The sequence below is a fragment of the Centruroides sculpturatus genome, unplaced genomic scaffold (genome assembly GCF_000671375.1).
Source record: "Centruroides sculpturatus isolate CEXI.00-Female unplaced genomic scaffold, Cexi_2.0 scaffold86, whole genome shotgun sequence".
NCBI lineage: Eukaryota > Metazoa > Arthropoda > Arachnida > Scorpiones > Buthidae > Centruroides > Centruroides sculpturatus.
The window spans coordinates 1,300,604-1,320,760 of record NW_019384475.1 but is presented as its reverse complement, the minus strand read 5'-3'; the positions used below and the strand labels follow the sequence as shown (position 1 = coordinate 1,320,760).

General features: G+C 30.5%; 1 protein-coding gene across 1 annotated transcript in view; it reads right to left on the bottom strand.

Moving 5' to 3' along the window:
• Positions 1 to 2,768: 2,768 nt before the first annotated feature.
• LOC111621306 (prolyl endopeptidase FAP-like) overlaps positions 2,769 to 20,157 on the bottom strand; it is a 48,012-nt gene continuing 30,623 nt past the window's right edge. Inside the window, exons 2-7 of the mRNA XM_023363390.1 lie at positions 6,842 to 6,894; positions 6,666 to 6,744; positions 6,424 to 6,550; positions 6,154 to 6,323; positions 5,973 to 6,073; positions 2,769 to 3,042 (exon numbers count right to left, since the gene is read on the bottom strand). Coding sequence (XP_023219158.1) covers positions 2,892 to 3,042; positions 5,973 to 6,073; positions 6,154 to 6,323; positions 6,424 to 6,550; positions 6,666 to 6,744; positions 6,842 to 6,894 — 681 coding nt within the window. The 3' untranslated portion in view covers positions 2,769 to 2,891. The remainder of the gene's footprint in view (positions 3,043 to 5,972; positions 6,074 to 6,153; positions 6,324 to 6,423; positions 6,551 to 6,665; positions 6,745 to 6,841; positions 6,895 to 20,157) is intronic.

Below are 20,157 nucleotides of genomic sequence, written 5' to 3'. Positions count from 1 at the left end.
TTTTAATGTTATTTAATCTTAACTGTTGTTTGCAAAAAGTTGTATGTTATAATATTTTAATTGTCAATAAAGCAACGTTTTCCTTGTGGTGCCACTGGCGGGACAAGGATGACTGATCCCCGTAAGGGGAAATGATGATCATAAAAAACAAAAAAAAAGTACAACAGGAGGACTAACATCCCCACTAGTAACTCAACTTCTAGGTAATATGTAATTCAGATCATATATACTGTATAGTCTCTCTTCCTGCTAATGCTATTACATTGTATTTGTGTATTTATCAGCACTGTGTACTTTATTCTTAGTATTCTGTTTTCACCATTTATTCATTGTATATTATATGCTCTCCATTGTATATGTTTTGTTGCTCAAGTATCAACAATTAATTGTGACTTCATATATGCTTAATCCTTCTATAACTGTATTGGCCTATTCTACGGTTATATTGTCACGTTTTATTCCTTTGCAAATTCCATGTACTGTATGTACAGTACTATTGCATTGTATATACTAATTGCCCATTGCTTACTGTATCCACTTCAAAGTTTATATATTGTCCGCGTTTATATGTTTATGTGAAATTGTTTATTTGCAATCTATTTTTCTGTAACCCATGTCCAGCTATGCCTAGTGGTGCTAGTAGACATGCATCTTTATGCATCAATAAAATAATTAATTGATTGATTGATTGAAACATAAAGGCATCTCTAATTGATACAGAATCCCTTTGCAACAGGTAAACCACAGACAGGTTGTCTTTATGTGTTTTTTTATAGGTCAAGGGGAACACAGTTTGACACCTTCTGCTGGCATTACACAATCAGCCACTACTCTATTACTCATATCATCTCATAATCATAATCATTTCCATATCTGCTTGAGACTTTTCTGCATGCCAAGTTTCACAGTGATACAACAACTCTTTCTTGGTGTGCTAATTTTTATGGCAATGAGTGTACTATCAGAATATTTGGATTTTGCATTGAAGCCTTTGGTGACATCACAGCACTTGATGCTTAGTTTTAAGTAAAAATATAATTATATTTTTATTATACTTATTTGTGTCTTTCCTCTAATGCTTTTTGATTTAAAAAATACTTTTTTATATGTAATTGTACAGTGCTGTGTAATTCACAAAGGTACCACAGTTTGACTAATAAGCAAATAAAACTTAGTGAAAATGGGAAATGAAACTTAGGAAAATAGGCTGCCAAGGGGTAAGCAAGTCAAAAAAGGTTGGAAACCACTGGTCTAGAGGTAGCCATTTAAGCCATGATCTATGATAATATCTAAATTAGTAGTTCTGAAAATGAACTGGGTAGCATAATTGGCAATGTATCTAAATGGTAAGTGGAAGTTGCAGGTTTGAGTCCCATTCCTGGCCAATTCTTTTCCTCCAGAAATCTTAAATTAAAATTAATTTATTATAATTATTAAAATTATCCAAGATAGCAGCTTAACTGCCTACCTCTAAACAAATTATAAAGTAATTTGTTTAGAGGTAGGTTTAAATTTGTAATTTAATTAACTTAGCCTAATCATAGTCTGATGATTTGGCAGAAAGCCTGACTTTATTATAAGATATTTATATTATAAAGTGATAACTGTCTAAATTGGAACCTGAATACACTGAAAACCTTCCAAAATGGAAAAATTACTTGATATGGAATGACTTTCTATGTTAAATTCTACTATAAGTCAGAAACTTGCCTAACATGAAAACAGAGGAGGTTTTTCATTATGAAGAATGGCCTAGCCCTAGATAAATGAGAAAATTAAGATGCCACTTTTAGACAAGTAAGTAAAATCTTCAGATATAATGGTCATTTGACAAACTGTACTTCCAAAATTATTTCAAATCTTGTCAGAGAAATGAAGGTCATATGATAAGGAGACATATGGACTGAGGGCTACAAGATGTGGAGCTGAAAATTTTCTGGGGGCCTGGAGAAAACTTAGAGGCCTGTAATAGTTCCTGTTTGTATAAATTATTGTTATGTTTACTAGCAAAAAATAAAATCTTTACAGCTGCATTTTATTAATAAAGGAACATTCCATGTATTTCATTTATTCAAAGAAAAAATAGCAAGAGATTTGTAAAAAAGTAAAAGGGGTCTACTCTCCTCCCAGGTCCCATATAAGCTCTCAACATGTGAAGAGCTTATATGGATCTCATGAGCTTGGTTTGATAGGGCCGTCACGACAGCCATGTACAGGTCAAGATCTGTGTTGGAATTAACCAGGATTTTGGAATCGAACACTTGTAAGAATCAAGTTCTCAAGAACAAGCAATGAATTTAATTTGTAGAATAAGTTAACACATGTTGCCGTTTTTCCTTGTACAGAGTAGTTAGCAACTAACTAGTACAAAGTGTTCAAAAACAAGTTGAGTAACTTGTTGAATTACAAACTTAACTTTAATAACTTTGTATTTTGAATTCCAGTTGTAATAGATTGTAAAAATTTTAATAAAATATTTTTTAGAAGTGTTTCTTTGAAATAATACAGTATTTTTACAAACATTGCCAACAGAATCAAAATATTCTACATTTTCTTTGACTGATGTCTTTCAAAAATGAAGAAAATGAATGAAAGTGTCTTATTAAGCCTCTGCCTTAAAAGGTTTTAAGAAATCTCTAAATCATCATAATTGAAACATCTTTAGCATGTTTATAGGTGAAACATTATGATGTCCTTCAGACATTTTGAGGCCATCTGTTGGAAAATATAGGATTGTCATAAGATGTCATAATACTCAGAGTCTGACATCTTTTGAAGTCATAAGAATGAACTGTACTGTACATGTAAATTAGAATTAAAAAAGTTTGGTAAATGAGAATTTGTTATAGTAATGCTTATGAAATGTTAAAAATTTCACATTAAATTATTTATTAACATAATTTACAAATAAAACTCACTTTTATGCAGTTCCATTTCTGATTTTCATAGCAAATACTAATTACTGATGAATTCTGAAGTCTACGTAACCAAGTTATAGATAATCTATTGTCATCAACCCAGTTCACGGATGTAAAGTAATATCTAGAATAGTTTAGAAAATTTATTTTTATTAATTTAAATTTAAAAAATTTCAATTAAGTATAAAAGCACTTTAACATTTTAATAAAGANTATGGAATTATTTTTGGATCAGACTAACAGTTTTGAACAACAAAGTAAGCTATTAATACATAGAGTAATGGAATATTCCATCGTACAAGATATCGAAGACATTCAAAAAAGAAAAAACAGTAATCGGTATAAAATAATTTTAAACTATCCATTAATCAATGATTATATGCTAACAAATCTTGCATTTAATGTTAAAAAATTCTTTATACAATTAAGATTAAATCAAAATGGAATAATGCTAGGAAATAAATACAAAGAATATTTGCAATCCAAATGCTCAAATTGTAGTATACCATTATCAAAAATACACATTTTTAGTGAATGCGACAATGAAAACTAAAATGATCAAAGTTCTGAAATTAAGCAGATAGCCAACTGTACGAATGAAATTGATATGTACAAGATATTGAACAGAGCAAATGTTAACACTATCTTTAATCTTTATAACTATATGAGGAAATTTTTCAAATAATAAATGGTTATTCAAGAACTAAAACTGAAATATATGTTAGATACTAAGATATAAATTTTATGTTAAGTTATTGATTGTAAAGTTACAATAATTTATGTTAAAATAGCACGTCCCTGTAACAGGCGAATGCCTAATACGTTAAATAAATTTGTTGATGTTGAAAAAATTTCCTTTTTTTTTTTATTTTTTGGATTTTCTTCAGTTGGTAGAAAAGATTAATGAGGAATTAAAAAGATTAAGAAGAGCAGATTAAAGGACACACAACACAAAACCAAAACCAGCACTGTGAAAAAAATTTACTAATGTTTTTGTCTATATAAAAATAGACATCATCAGGTAAAAACAATATAGAACAAAACAGCTAACAAAAATCAAATGCTTTTTTTCAGATGTTCCAACTGATTACAGTATGTAATTAGAATACATTGCGTTTAAAATTTATATGTTATGTTCGGGAAATAATTTCAAAATATGTATATTATTTAAATGATAAACGAATAAATAATCAATTAATTTCTCATTAATGTTCTTGGAAAGTTAAAGGACTTCTGAGATCAGAAAGAAATAAGATACTGAAGATTTCTATATGATGGCAGAACGAATAATTGTTCCAGATGAGGAGTTAAGGTAATGTTAACTAGTAGTCCATTTAAAAAGGAAGAAAATGGACCAAGATATAGTGATTATTAGGGAGGTAGAAATCCTATTACTGAAAATCTTGATTTCAGGGTTGGAAGAAGTAGACAGAAAGCAAATGAAAAGGCTGATGGCAAAGAAAATTCAAAATAAAAGAATAAAATTATTTAAAATTGTTTTCTTGGTAAAGGTTTTCACAGAGTCTTGAATTCAAAAATATTTTTATGCTTTGTTGCAAATTTAGTTTCATTTTAATTATTCATATTTTGATATTTCATTATTTTTAACATGTTTTAAAAAATCTACACCTTAAATATCTCCATCAAATACTATTTAATGCACAAAAACATTTTCAGTCCAGTTTATGAATCATCCTTAGTTTTAGAACATACAACAGTAATTAAACATACAAACTTTAAATGAAATAAAACAAGTACAGTTTAAATTTACAAATAAAAATATAAATGATGGAGAATAAAAATAAAATAAACAACATAAAACAAAATTTAAATATAAAAGACAAAATGCAAAGGCTAATAACAATACATATATATATATATATATACATACTTTGTTAACAATAAAAATAAGATGGGAAAAAAAAACATTAACCAAACTAAGCTAGACTTTGTAAATTGATTTCCACACATTCTTTATCTAATGCTGGACTCTCATTTTTTGGAGAATATCCACTCCTAGATCCATTCAACTTTCTTCTGTTGTATGAATGAGAGAATTTCCCTGTTTCTATTTCTTTGTCCTCTATTTTCACCCTCATGAAAAATGACACTATGCCACTAGCTTATAGAATCTAACTGTACTGTTGCTAATACAGTAGCAGAGCCGGTCCTACCATAGGGCGAATGGAGCAGCCTCAGCGGTAAAGAAAATTAAAGGGTATAAATTAGGGGCAACCAATGGGGGTGCCATAATAGGATCTTGCTCCATCCTAAAACTTGCCTCGAGTTGGCACTGTACAGTAGCACATCATTATATCACTGATTCAGACATATCGTGCTTTTTTGGTCCCCCAAATTTTAAAAACACTTGAGTCAATACATTTTAAATCATCAATTACCATTGAATTACTTTTTGCAACAAAATATGTATGGTATTTTATTCCTATCATTGTCCATGAAACTATCACTGCAGGTGAAACAATAAATTCATCAAGATCTAAATAAGCAAAACAGGTGGACAGATCAATTATCATTTATATTTCCTTTTGATATTAATTAAAAGTTGTTTATTTATTGGTTTTAAGTACTGTCAATTCACATAAAGATGTGAAATTTCAAATTCACTGCATAATGTATAAGGAAAAGATTTCTTTACTTTTGAATGAAAAATTCTAAAATTTTTATACAGTAGTAACTTTATTTTGGTTTTTAGAGAATTTTTACTCTAATTTTATGTTTTGATGCTCTAAGTTCAATATTTATTTTTTAAATTTTCAATTACTGTACAGTATTTATAATTTTTATTGAAAAATATAAATTACACAAATTTTTAATAAGCAATTTATTATGAAATATAGCACTGTATAATAAAATTGCAACTGATATTTTGTTTTTATATCTACAGTATTTGTCTTTAATGTCACTGCTAAAGAAACAATAATGCTAAATGGAGGTGTTCACACACACACACTATATATATTATATTATATTATATTATATATTACATATTATATATTAATATATTATATATATTATAAATGTAAACAAACTTACGAATCTACATAATCTTCAGGAGGAGTAATTTTCTGTAAAGGTGGATTCGTTGTAGAAAGATCAATGACAAATAAAGTAACTGTTGGATTTGTTTTTCCTGGCTAGAATAAAAAAAAAAATATACTAGTAATTTATCCACAAAATTTGTTGATTATATTTAATTATAATTAAACTAAATTACCTTTGGATATCTCAAGTTTATAGGAGTAGGATAAACATTATTGAAATCTTTATATGAACCATACATTTGATATGTCATGATATCTACATTTGTATCATTAAATAAAGCAAAACAAATTTTGTTCCCACTGTCTGACCACCAAATAGCATTGTTACTTGATAAAATTTCCTCTAAAAGAAAATAATAAAATATTTTCTATTTGAATAATTTATAAAAACACAAAATATATTATTAAATCCCTAAAAATATACTTTTAATATTTATTATTACCTTCATAAACCCAATCAGGTATTCCATTAAAGATTTCACCATCTTTTCCTGTATTTGTGAGTTGCCAAGGGCTTGGTTCCAATGTTATTTGTGGTATATAGTAAATATCATTATTATATACATATATCTGGAAAAATAATTCAATACTTTATAAATAAAAAAATCCAATAACTTATTTTTTTCTTGATAAAATCTATATTTTATAAGTAAATAAGTCATAGAATATCAAATATATGACTTACTAATTGACTACCACTAGGTCCCCAAGATGCATATTGAAGTTCTATGGCAGGTGTTTTGGATAGAAGTGGAAAAACATGCCTAAATGCATTAATAAATAAATAAAGATATTTATTATCTATATTTATATAACTACATAATTAAAATATTTATTATCTATAATGTATTTTATAGTTACCCATCTGTCAAATCATATACAAGATATTGTGCTTTGTAGGAATGCCTATATTCCTAGAAATAGAAATAAAGAAATATTTTTTAAATTTGAAAATATGATTTTAGAATAAAAGCTAATATTTATACAGAATGACCATAAAATTTGGAAACATATATGACAATATTTTATTTCTCTGTCATTCATTCCAATTTTGCACAGTGCATTGAACATATCATGTCTTGTAACGCAATATCAATAAATAATTTATGTATATTCATTTATTGTTTTCAGACTTTATGGCTTCCTTGTATAGCTATTGAAAGTCAGTTATTTAGATGCATTGACAAACTTAACTTTAAGATACTTTACATGCTATTATGGTAGAATGTAACATATTGAAGATGGTTGAACAATTATGCTAAACATGTAATTAATAATTAATATGTAAATTTTCGACTATAAATTCGACTATCTTCTATTATCAGACTTATTATACTGGTTTTACAGATAATATTACAAAGATTATAAGTCCTGATAATAGAAGATAGTCAAATTTATAGTAGAAAATTTACATATTAATAAGGAAAAAAAGGACATTGAGGCAATTTAATTAAATGTAATTAATAAGTTAATACTTGTTCACTGGAAATTATTCATGCATAACTGACTGTTTTAAGAGTAAGATGATTGTTGTTTTTACATATTCTATGGTATGGTACAAATCATAGTTTGTAAACTATAGTATTCTTTCTGTGTGAAAGTTTTAACATTGATTACTTAAAATTATGATATTACTATCTGTTTAAAGCAAATGAAACAATAAGAAAGAAGATCATATAGTTTATTGCACTAAAATAACTTCAAATATAAAAATTTATAGTTGACTATCATAAGCATATGTGCATGAATAGAGATTCATGCACATATGCTCTTTCAGAATGTCTCTTATGATCTGTAACTTTGTAGATATTCTGCAAATGTATATGAATATACTGTGTATGTTGTTATGTGGCATTGAGTTGACACTGACTCCTGGTGACCTGATGGATAAGGTGCCTCCAAAGTATTCTATTCTTTATAAGGTTTGTCAGTTCATGCAAGAATATACCAGTGACCTGCTTTGTCTGGTCTATCCATCTGATTCCTTGTCAACCTCTCCTGTGGCTTCTTCTCAAGCATGATTTTTCTTTCTAGTCCATCATGAGCCTGCATCACATGGCCAAAAAAAGTCAGTCTCTGCTTAAGAAGTATGGCCTTAAGAGACATCTCAGACTTGATGGTTTCTAGGATTGAGATATTTATTTACTTTGCTGTCCATGGTATCCTTAGGAGTATTCTCCAATCCCATACCTTAAAGGAATCCAATTTCTTCTGCTCAAACTTTCTGAGAGTGTAGCTTTTGTATCCATACATGACAATAGAGAAGACAAGAGATCTTACTAGTCTAATCTTAGTCTTAATTGTCACATCCTTGTCCTTTATGGTAGGTTGAAGGTATGACATGGCTTTTTTTTGTTAGCAAGATTCTTCTCTTAAGCTCCTCTGTGCACTACCATCTCTGGTGATTATGACTCCAAATAATACCATCCTGTCCACAACTTCAATTATTTCACAAAACTGTGAAGTGGTCCTGTTGACATTACTTTTGTTTTCTATATGTTCAAAAATGTTCTTAGTAATAAAGTATATGTTTGTAATATAATCTTTCATAAATATCTAAGTATTATTGATCTTTTATAAACTTTGAAATTTTACATAATTGTTAAGAAGAATAAAAGGAAACTCAAAACTATTTGTTATTAAAGAAGCCAAAGATAAAATTTATTAGGAACATTTTTTTGGCCTACTGTTTGGACAGCTAACTACACACCCACTAAAATGAATCAATTATTATTACTTTTAATTTATATTATTAAAAATTATTAATTTTCTTATATTAAAAATATATTCTTTTTTACAGGATCCCTCACTTGTGATAACTGCTTCTTTTATTTGTTGCTAACTGAATGAAGATATTTTTCAATTTGAACTATTAATTCATATATTTTTCCAATTAAAAATATATGAATTAATATTTTATACTGTATGTATCTACTACAAAATATTTGAATATTTTGAATTATTAAAACTTTACTAAATGAAAGCTAGCATTTAATGATGAACTATACATCTTTCATAATTTGCAAAATTCATTTTATTAAGAAAAAAAAACCACAATAACATAACTTGCTGTATGACAGATACCATATGAATAAGAGTGCAGCAATCTTTTAGCATTGTGCCTGCTCAAACATCCAGTTTGTGTAAGCACCAACTCCATAATCTCCCATTTCCTGAAAAGTCAAACCTTTCATAAAAGTTGAAATTTTGATGAATAAATTTTTGATAACAACTGATCTAATTTCGGAACACTGACATCCATAAGCACTGAGGGTGTAGTGTATATTTAGAACATTAATATATAATTATTATTATATATATATTATGTTTTGAAATTTAAAATATAAATAAAATTATTATATAGAGTGATTATTATATAGAGTACAATTTATGTATTGTACTGTGTAACTTTAAAGTTATAGAAATATAATTTAAACTGTTTTTCTTGGAATGTGTGCCGCTGCAGGTTTTTGGGCTATACATAATTTATTTATTTATTTTTGGTTGTGTAGGGGGTTGGCAGCATGTTAGTAATTGGGAAGGGGTACTTAAGGAAATGTGGATTGGCAACATCACCTTTTGCCTGCCTGGTGAGGATCTGCTCTGTTGAAGATATGGAAGGCTTATTTTCTTTGAGTTAGGATGCCCCAAAAAACCATCTGGTGCGGCTAGAAGTGTGTGCAGGTTTTGTATTATTGGATGGAAGGTAAAAATCTGTTCGCATCTACAAAAGTACTGACTGGACATTTAGAACTTCGAGTTAGAATTAGTGAACTACAAATAGTTGACATTGTCTGAGGAGTATTTTTGTGATAGATATACGTGCATTTTTATAGCAAGGACTTGTATCATATCCAGCTCTGAGTACCGACAAGTTTGTTGGGAACATAAGTGTTTTTATATGTGTCCTAGTGCAACCTGTAATTTTTGTATTTGTGTAAATATACATGTATATATACTGTATATATATTGTACATAAACTTAATTTTAAGTAGCTTTCCTTTTCTCTAATCTCGTGGTAATCACACATCCACACAACAGTCCCACTACGAATTATTGTGCTTTTCACAAGTGAAAACATTTTAGAAAACTTAAGCATTTTCATGCTTTATATCAACAGTTCCTTAACTTATGTTCTCAGAGAATCTCAGAGTTTCAATAAAATTTGAAATCTGCAATAAAATTAGTTTTTGAGCTTTAATTGTTTAAAATATGTATGAAAAATTTATTTAAACAAGGTTTCAAAAATTATTAATAGGCGTATTTGGTAGGAAAAGAGACCCTATGCAAGGACTCTGCATGGCTTACATTTGTGGAAAGTAAAATCCATTGAGTCTAATGATGAAAAAATTGAATAATGTACAGGTTGATCATCACTAGTCTGGCATCATTGGAACCTGTAAGGTGCTGGATAAGTGACCACTGGAATACTGATGCTTACAGTAGAATATAGTTAACTCAACATTTAACTGTCTCATTCCACCTTTAATTAAAATAACCTATATATCAGTACAAATCAGTTAATAAATAAAAAAACAAGCATTAAATGAAAATTCTTGTAAAATTATCATACATCTGATAATGTTAAGCACCCCTAAACAGTAGCAATGGGTTGATGCAGTGACACAGGAAATTTGAAATTAGGTTAGCCAAAATTAGTGCCATATCAATGATGGAATCAGATTACTAATTGCCAGATTAATGATGGTCTACCTGTACAGTAAGTCCTCACTTAACATCATTCATTATAATGTTGAAGAAAGATACAAGTACATTTATAATCATTTATAATTACTGTTGATGAATTTTCTTTATAAACAGTAAAATTAATTCTATCAAGGGGAAGTATGAAGGTTGCCAATGTGATCTAATTAGAATAATGTTAAACAAATTATATTTGATTTATATAATTCTGCCTATGTTAAAATTGGTAAAATACAGTATGCATTTTCTCTTAATATCATAGTTTCCAAGAACCTATCAATGATGTTAAGTGAGGATTTGCTGTATTTGGTTCTTTCCTGTGTATTCAATTCTTTGTATTCCTTAATTAAAGTGCTCATTTCTGTTGGAGAAACTATTATCCAGGGGGTTAGCAATATTCATGTACTTGTATGCTCATTTAGCATTTGCAAAAAATTGAATGCATTTGATTCTTTCAATAGATGAGCTCCCACTGACATAAGCTTATGCAAAACCTAATCCTTTACATTAATTATCAGCTTTGAATTACATATCCATCATCAACCTGTGTTTTTTTTTTTTTTTTTACTTTCCTGGCTGTTATATATAACAGAGAGAAAGTATGGCAACTAGCCAAAAAATGACTGATCGTCATGACAATTTTATTTGTTATTAGCATTTACAACATTTTACAAAACATATCCCTACCTTCAAAATTAAGTAGTTTGTGCTATTTTATAATATAATGTTATATATTAATGTATGTATATTGATTATGAAAATATAAAAAGTTTTTTTACTAAAATATCATAACAGATGGTGCCACCAAATACTAGGGAAAGTTAAGCAACTTGCTGCAGGATTTTTCTTGTATGTTAATTATTTTTGTTTTATTTATGACTAGTAAAAATTGTCAGATTTCAAAGCTTTTTATCAAAGTGAAAAGGGTCCATGTTTAAAATAAATTAGATTTCTGTTATTGTGCATGTTACTCTACAGTATACCTATCAGTACACAACAGAAATCAAGATTGAGTGAAAATGCCAGATTACTGCTGATTCTTATTGATAGCATGAAGGTCCTGTAAATGATGTCTTTGAAGAGGGACTGAGAAAGGTACAATGGTTCAGGTGTGGCAGAGTGGCAAATGTACAATGTTAATTCTATGGGAAGGTAAGTTCATTCACATGCCATCTAGCAATTTAGTTTTTTTAACCAATAGAACAGCCAATTCATCATTCCATATTTTAAATTTTTAAATATAACACCACTAACCAAACCATCACCAGTTTATGACATGAAAAAAGAAAAATTCTTACGAACATCTTTGTCTATGTGAAATAGACATCTTAAAATTTTTTTCTTTGCTAATTCTGCATTAATTAAAAGACCTTTTGCATTATTTTTAGCACATACACTATCTATTTAAATAATAAAATAAAATTAAGAATAATTTTTATTTTAGAACTAAACTGTTTTAATTTTTTTTAGAATCTATAATACATTCATTCTAGTATGTATTAGTAAAATACATGCATACATGCATGCACTTTTCAACACTAAAAATAACAAGATATTTTTAAGTAAATTAATTTTGTCAATATTGATTGCAGCAGCAACCACTTAGTGCTGATTGATGGATTTATTGACAAACCTACCAACAAAAAGAAAAGTAAACTTGTGCATCTAACTGTTGGTAGGTCTAAGAGGTTTTTTGCAAAGCCCAGGACAAAGTGATTGCTATGAGGTAGCCACCACTACTACTATCACTGTTAATCAAGGGTACCACAAATTGAAGTTGGTCAGTCTTAAGAATGCTATATTGCTACCCTGTAATCCAGATGCAAAGTTGAAAAAATAACCTTATAATACCACAGAACAGATAAATGTGAATCATCTGCAGATGAACTCAGAAAACACTTGCTACAATAATGATTTTTGTGTAAAACTTCAAATTTTAAATGAGCTCATTGATTGTATTTTATTGTATTTTAATTGAATAAATTAAAATTGAATACATAATTGAACGAGCAAAAATAATTTGACATCATCAAAATCCTGGGCTGCAATTTTTAATCATATTTTTAAATTATTTAATTTAAAATATATGTTCTTGATCTCAAATTAGTAGTGTCTTTTCCCTATACATTATATTTTTCCTTATAACAAGAGAGTCATGCTGGTCATCTATGTAAGTCCATTCAGAGAAAAATTTTTTGAATTGAAATCACGATTTCTGGTCTAGACCAGAAGTTTGTGTATAGTTAATTGGGGCTTCTCGTTCCTAAACTTTCTATATCTGATCTTGACTTTCATCTATCTAACACCATTCTTGAGATTAAGGAAGGACAGATGGACAATAGTGGAAATTTATAGGTCTACAAGTTTTTCAAACTGAAGCTTAATAAAATTGTTGATTTTGATGGCTTCCTGCTAGCTATTTATTTGTACAGTAACTTATTGTTAATGAAGTTATTTATTATATAGCTGAAATATTCAATCATAAAAGTTTATTTCTAGTTCCTTGAACTATATTTTTATAACATTTGTTAACAAATTTATATAATGTACTGTATATTCAATTCAAACTGCTTTATGTTGAGCAAAATGATACCTGAACCATGTTTGTATTTTTAGCCATTCTCTGAAATGAAACTTGATAGTATTTGAAGCGTATCAAATTTATATATATAGATAAATATTCAGTTTTATGGACTAATTTTTAATAATTTTAAATTATTTATTATTTAAAATTATACTTTTTTCCACTTTAGCATACATATAATTTAATAGAAAGTGCTTATTGTGCCTTGATACCAAAGCAACCAGTTTTATTAATTTAAAATAGAAAAATAAATACAATAATGCATATCTCATGATTTCAGTTAAATAAGATTGGATAGATTGAAAGTAATTCTAAGATAACTGCATAACATTCTCCAAAAAAAAAAAAAAAACTAACAGGGGACATGTCCTTGGTCCCTGGAATCTGCTTGAGCAACAACTATATTCTCAAAATCCTATAATCCAAATTAAGTCTCTGAAATGTAATTAATAATTTTTTGAAAATTATTTTTATAAAACATTATATTTTGTAAATTTACTTAGAAAAAAATAATATTTTAAATCAATTGATTATAATACATATGATTAAAAAAATGTCCAATATATGAATAATTTAAATTCTTCCAATAAACAATAATACAGTATTATTTTATTAATTTAAAATAAGTATTAGTTAATTATAATGCTTAAAAGTAGTATATTTTATTCATTAATTTAATATCATGTTTAAATAATTTAAAAAAGCAAAAAAATTAAATTAACATGAAGTTCAAATAATATTTTTATATGTGATCACAATATAACTTTTCATATGAATGACATTTGAATGTATAATAAAATACTTCAGAAAGAGTTATCAGTTATCTAGAAGAATGCAAAGAATCAGTTTGGAGATTTGACAGTTTATGATGATGTTAAAGCTTTTTATAGTAAGTCCGTAGAAAGAAGGGAGAAGTCTCAGAATAAAAATAAGTTTGTTCTCTATCTACTATGCAGAAGATCTGATAGAAAGTCAGTGAAAAAGTTCTACACTTTTTTCATTGACTTTCTCACTTTTATTTATTACAAGGGACCTCATTTTTAAGTTCTAAGCAGGAGATTAGATAGGAAGATAGGTTTCACTTAAAGATAACTTTCTTCCCTATCTATTTTCCAATCTCTGTATAACAACAATGATTTGAATAATATGCTTTTACACCAAAAACACCTTATTATCTAAACATATAACTTAAATTAATTTCACTGTTTTCTTAATTATAACTTGTATACATTTAGCAAGCATATCTAAATATGATCTAAAAACTCTTGATATAACAAGGAAAACAAAATATCTTTAGGTTAATGTATTAAATTTAAAATTTTTTGTTTTAAAAAATTTTAAAAATTCAGTATATAAAATGATTCATTTATTTTAATATTAAATATATAAAATCATATACCGGAATTTGATAATATAGATGCTGCTCAAGACAGATTCAGAGGAATCAAGGCACATGCTCCCTGTTGTTCTTCAGAGAATGTTACACAATTACCTTAGAATTACTTTAGTTACCTAATCTTACCTAACTGAAGTCATGTGATATGCATTACCATATTTATTTTAAATAGCAAAACTAATTGCTTTGGTATCAAGAGATGCTGCTGAAGATTCATAAGCGCTCTCCTATATTATGTGTCTTCAATATGGAATGATCAGTGTTTATTTTTATTAGAATCTATGTTATTAGAGCTGTGCAATGCATTAAATTAAGAATATTGAAAATCTGATAAAAAATGAAATATTCTAATATAAGATGTTTTTGAAACAAAATGATCCATAGAAAACATGCTAGTCTTAACCAACATTACTTCTATACACTATTGTATTTACAATTTTTTCATTTTTTCTAAACTAAAAATATGAGGAATCAGTGTGTACACATACACACACATTTATAGTAAACCCAACTCCAATTATACTAATAATCAAATGATAAAACTAGATTAACTGTTGAGCTTGAACGTAGCTATTATATATCTCTAAATAATTAATTAGGTAAGTTCTAGCCCAATAGTTAATCTGGCTCTACTATTTGATTATGTCCTCATTTTTCTTCCGGAATAGTAGTCCCACATTTAGTCCATTTTTATGGGAACAAAAAGTGAGAATACTATTATTCCAGAGTAAAAAGTGACAACAAAAGGCCTTTGCTTTATGAGATTATGCCCTGGATTTTCTGCTTAGAGAATATCCTCATGATAAGTTCAGTAAATGGTGAATACCATACCACTACACTCTGTTCACAGTCAGACAGCAAAAAATGACAACTTTGGGACATTATGATCCCAGAAGACCTAAAGAAAACAGCTATCAGAAGCCTGATTAATTCCCTTAAGAAATTTCTGTCAACATGGAAGATAGCCAGAACATTGACGACCGGATGGCCGAGTAGTCAAGGTGGAAGCCTACCGTTCTGGGGGACCCGGGTTCAAATCTTGGCAGGTCGAAAAATCCCCAGGGATGGTCCATCTGGATATGTTGGGTCCCGTCCCTCACCACCCGGCCGCCCTATTGGGGGCCTGGCTGAACCCATAATAGGCTTGATTAAAGAGGCCCTCTTAGTGCCCACAGGGCAGAAAGTTTTAAAAAAAGCCAGAAGAATATGAAAAAAAATTAAAATTTACATGAACAGTATGAGGAGCATTTAGATAACTTTTGCTAGTGCAAATAGTTTTTGATTGTTCTGTACTTTCTAAGTTCTTTAAATAGAAAAATTTCATTTTATAGGGGCTGTCCATAAACGATACTCACACTGGAAGAGAGGTTATTCAAGTCGGACTACAGGCAGGGGAGGAGTTGAACGTCAATGGACATCCGTTTCATTTCATTAAATTTTATAAACTTTGTATAGCTTTTATTATTCATAAGGTGGTAAAGATTTTGAGGGAGATTGAGTTTTATTGGACATCTGAAGCCGGGAGGAGGTTCGGACACTTGGACAAATTGGTACTGAGGCAGAGGGAGTAAAAATTTCGAGAAAAATACGGACGTAATTTATGGACAGCCTATATCAATACATTACATTTAACAAGTCAACCTTCGTAGATATGTTTGTTTTATGCAGAATTTTCAAAGTAACATTTTATAATCGGTGTAGGCTACAGTTGTGAGATCTGAAAGGTCCCTGGATCTAAAACAGTAATTTTATTAATAATGTTAAATATTGTCATAAAATATTATTTCATTTTGGTGAGAAATTAACGTTTTCCAACGTGGGAAAAATAGATAACAGATGTTAGTTACTTCCTTCGAGGGAAGTTAGTACATCCTCTGTTTTTCCCTTATCGGCTAAAAATCTCGCTCAGATGGGAACTGTCTACCCCTCTTTGATTCCCCTTTCATCCGTTCACATGAAAGAGTTTCTGGAAGATGATTGGTCGTAAATCATGAGATATAGGGGAAATTTATCAGAATTTGGGGAGTTCATCGACAGACCTGGAAGAGTCAGGACTCCACACATTTTTCTCCTGATGGCCAACGCCCTTAGACGAGTCACATAGAATTATTCCAGAGTTAGCACTTAAAAGTTATACTTTAATTTTGTGCACATTCCCGATCTCCCATGGAAAGAAGTAAATGAACTTTATCTCCAAAGTGTCCCTTGCCTACAGAGAAAAAGACGAACGACAACTAAAACAGGTTGTATGTTTCTAACGATTTTGTGCGCTCTCTCTCTCGATCGCGCATCGGTTAACGTATAAGTCCTTATCTCGCACGACTTATAGTCTGTAATCTGTAGTAGTTGTCTCCTTATCATATATTTGTATTTCTATTATTTGTTTACGTTTAATTAAATTTATTCTTGTTTATTTGTTAAAGAATGTCTCCTTTAGAGTCTCTGAATCAGATCTATAACCCAATCACACACGTGTTTGTCCGCGGATCGAATAATTGACAAACTGGTGTCGGGACCCTGACGTAAGGAAGGTGATATAGCCATCACCGACTTCCACCTTAAAATTCAGTTTAACTAAAGACCCTCCGTCACTCGATTTCCCTTAGATGGGAAAAGGCCGTTCTTGTAGACCCATGGTGCGCAAACTTTTTTCTACTGCGACCCCTTTTGTAGAGAGAAAATTTTTGGCGACCCCTAGAGATAAATGTTCACAAATACGATGTATATTTCGCGCATTTCTTTCGTTTCATCGAATAAAAACATCATCATATCTGACTCATATTAATTTTATTTATAATTTTAAGAAAATACTTTTTGTATAACATAAAAATCAGTAAATTTCCCTTTAATGAGATGTATGTGGCTGCAAGTTTCTAATTATCTCATCGATGTTTGGATGTATGTTGCTAATTGCAATTCGCATATCATCTTCAAGGTTTAAACGCGAGCGGTATTTAGTTTTTATTGAAACTAGTTTGCTAAATCCAGTTTCACATAAATACGTTGATGCAAATTGTATTAAAACCCTGATGGCATTCTTGCATAAAACGGGATATTGTTTTTCCACGGATAGCCAAAATTTTTGGCAAGGCTGAGTCTTAAATTGATTTCGAAGAGTATAATCACTAATTAAATCTATCAATTGCTCTTTCTCACTAATTTGAATAGTTGAACTGCATATGTCGTAGGAAAATGGATCACGAATCCAACCAAGATCGTTTTCAGGAAAATCCTTGAATCTTCTGCATGAAATTGCAATTAAACAGTGAGTGACGGCGCTTCACTCTTTATATGTACACTGTATGGTATGCAGCATGCAGGCATAATGCATTTCATAAATATTTGGCGACCCTCAAAAAACTTCTGGCGACCCCAACAGGGGTCGCGACCCCTAGTTTGCGCACCATTGTTGTAGACGACAGAGAACTAGTCTTACCGACTAGCTGCCTAGTAAGCGATACAGGCGTAACAACCTACCCTGTACCCCAGGCGGATCTCACAATTGGTTTTCAGGAGTGGGGTTCAGAACTTAAAAATCCCCTAATAGACTCACAACTGGTGCAGGAGTGGGGTCTGAATCTGTCCCAGAAGAAAGGTTTTCGAATTGAATTGATGGGAGATCTGATTTGGATTGAGAGACATATAGTCGATTGATGTAGATAGATCGAATCTGTATTGAAGGAGTATAATAATAATTTGATTTATTTTAAGTTAGTAATAAGTATAGAGATAATTTAAAATGGATAGAGATAGGGAAGAACCTCCGCGAGCTACGTTAGCTGGTAATCCAATAACGTTAGGCGGATTAAGCCTGGTACCCACAAGCGGCAACGGACGAAGGAAACGGTCGACGGAACGGCAAAATGACGTCACTTTTGCCGTCGATGTCGACGGAATACGAAGTTGAAAATTTTCAACTTTTGCCGCGACGGAAAGCGGCACGGTAAAAATTAGACCAATAGGAAGACGGTTTAGCAATGTCGTCATAAAGATCACGTGGGACGATAGCATTCGAACTATGGCGGTCGGCAAGCTAAAAAGCTTTATTTGTACACTAATACGCTAATATATTTCATTTATACTCTATATTACTATCCGATTTAAATATTAATGTCAAATAGACTTACTTACTGCGTAAAGTATTGGGAATGGAGTAAGCGTAATTCGGCGACGAAAGTATTCGATATTCCTAACTTTCGACGATTTAGAATATTTTTCCTATCCAAATTATTCGTTTTTGAGATTTTTTTTATTTGCGATGAATCGAAGGCAAACCTAAAAAGTTTAATTGATATAACAAAGCAATCTCGGTAGACACCATTTTCGACTACTGGCACGTGGTCTACCTACTGTAGTAGCTGGTTTATATCTACGGCTGGCAGATGGCGCGTTTCAATTGTAGGGTAATTTCCTCATGTGAGTACACGCATGGGCGTAGCGAGGGGGGAGCCTGGGTGGGCACGGCCCCTCCCAGGGAACCTGGTGCCCTCCCCAGGAAATCACAGCCGAAAAAGTGTTGAGTCGATTTGTAAAAACCTAAAGCTAAAATAAAAGTTTTGAATACTAAAAAAAGGTGAACGGCTTGCTCGGTGCCCAATAATGAACAATAATTTGAAATAATTCAATTTTGAGTCAGGTTGGCCTCCACTAGGCCCCCCATAACAAAACTCTGGCTACGCCCATGAGTACACGGGACACGAAAAGACGACGGAACGGCAACTGTTTCCGTCGACGATTTCCGTCGTTCATTGCCGCATGTGAGTACCAGGCTTTAGGTGGAATGATTCCGCTCTTACCGGTGTTTTCAGGGGATGTAAAAGATCCGAAAGTATCCGAATTTTTCGATACATTAGCGGATGTGACTAGAGTAGCAGCATGGTCAAAGGCCCAGGTGCTGGCAGTAGCTAAATTAAAATTAGTTGGTATTGCCAGAGAATTTGTAAGAAAAGATAGGCGCATAAAGGTAGTAGATGATTATGACGAATTTAAAAAAATAATGATAGAGCGTTTCGAAAAGATTCCCTACACTTATAGAATCCAGAAGTTCTACGCATGCGTCCAGGCGAGAGATGAGGACGTACAAACTTATGCGGTACGTCTCCAAGCTCTGGCCGAAGAAGTTGAAATAACGCATGAGGGGGCCAATGACGCTGAAATAGCGGTAATAAAAAGAGTCAAAGGGAAAGAGTTAGATGAAAGGTTAAAGGTACAATTTATGAATGGGGTCGACATAAAGATAAGAAAAAGAGTCATGTCAAGAGAACCCGAAACATTTGACCAGGCTTTAAAAATAGCAATAAATGAGGAGAATATCGAGCTCCTCACTTCTCATCCTAGAGGTCTTTTGAAGGTAATAAAGGAAGAGGGAGAATTAATAAACCACAAAGATGATAAGTTAACGGAAATAGAATCGAAATCCGAACAACAAATGAAAGAAGTGGTTATGGCTATAGGAGATTTACGAAATCAATTCAATACATTTGTAAAAAAATC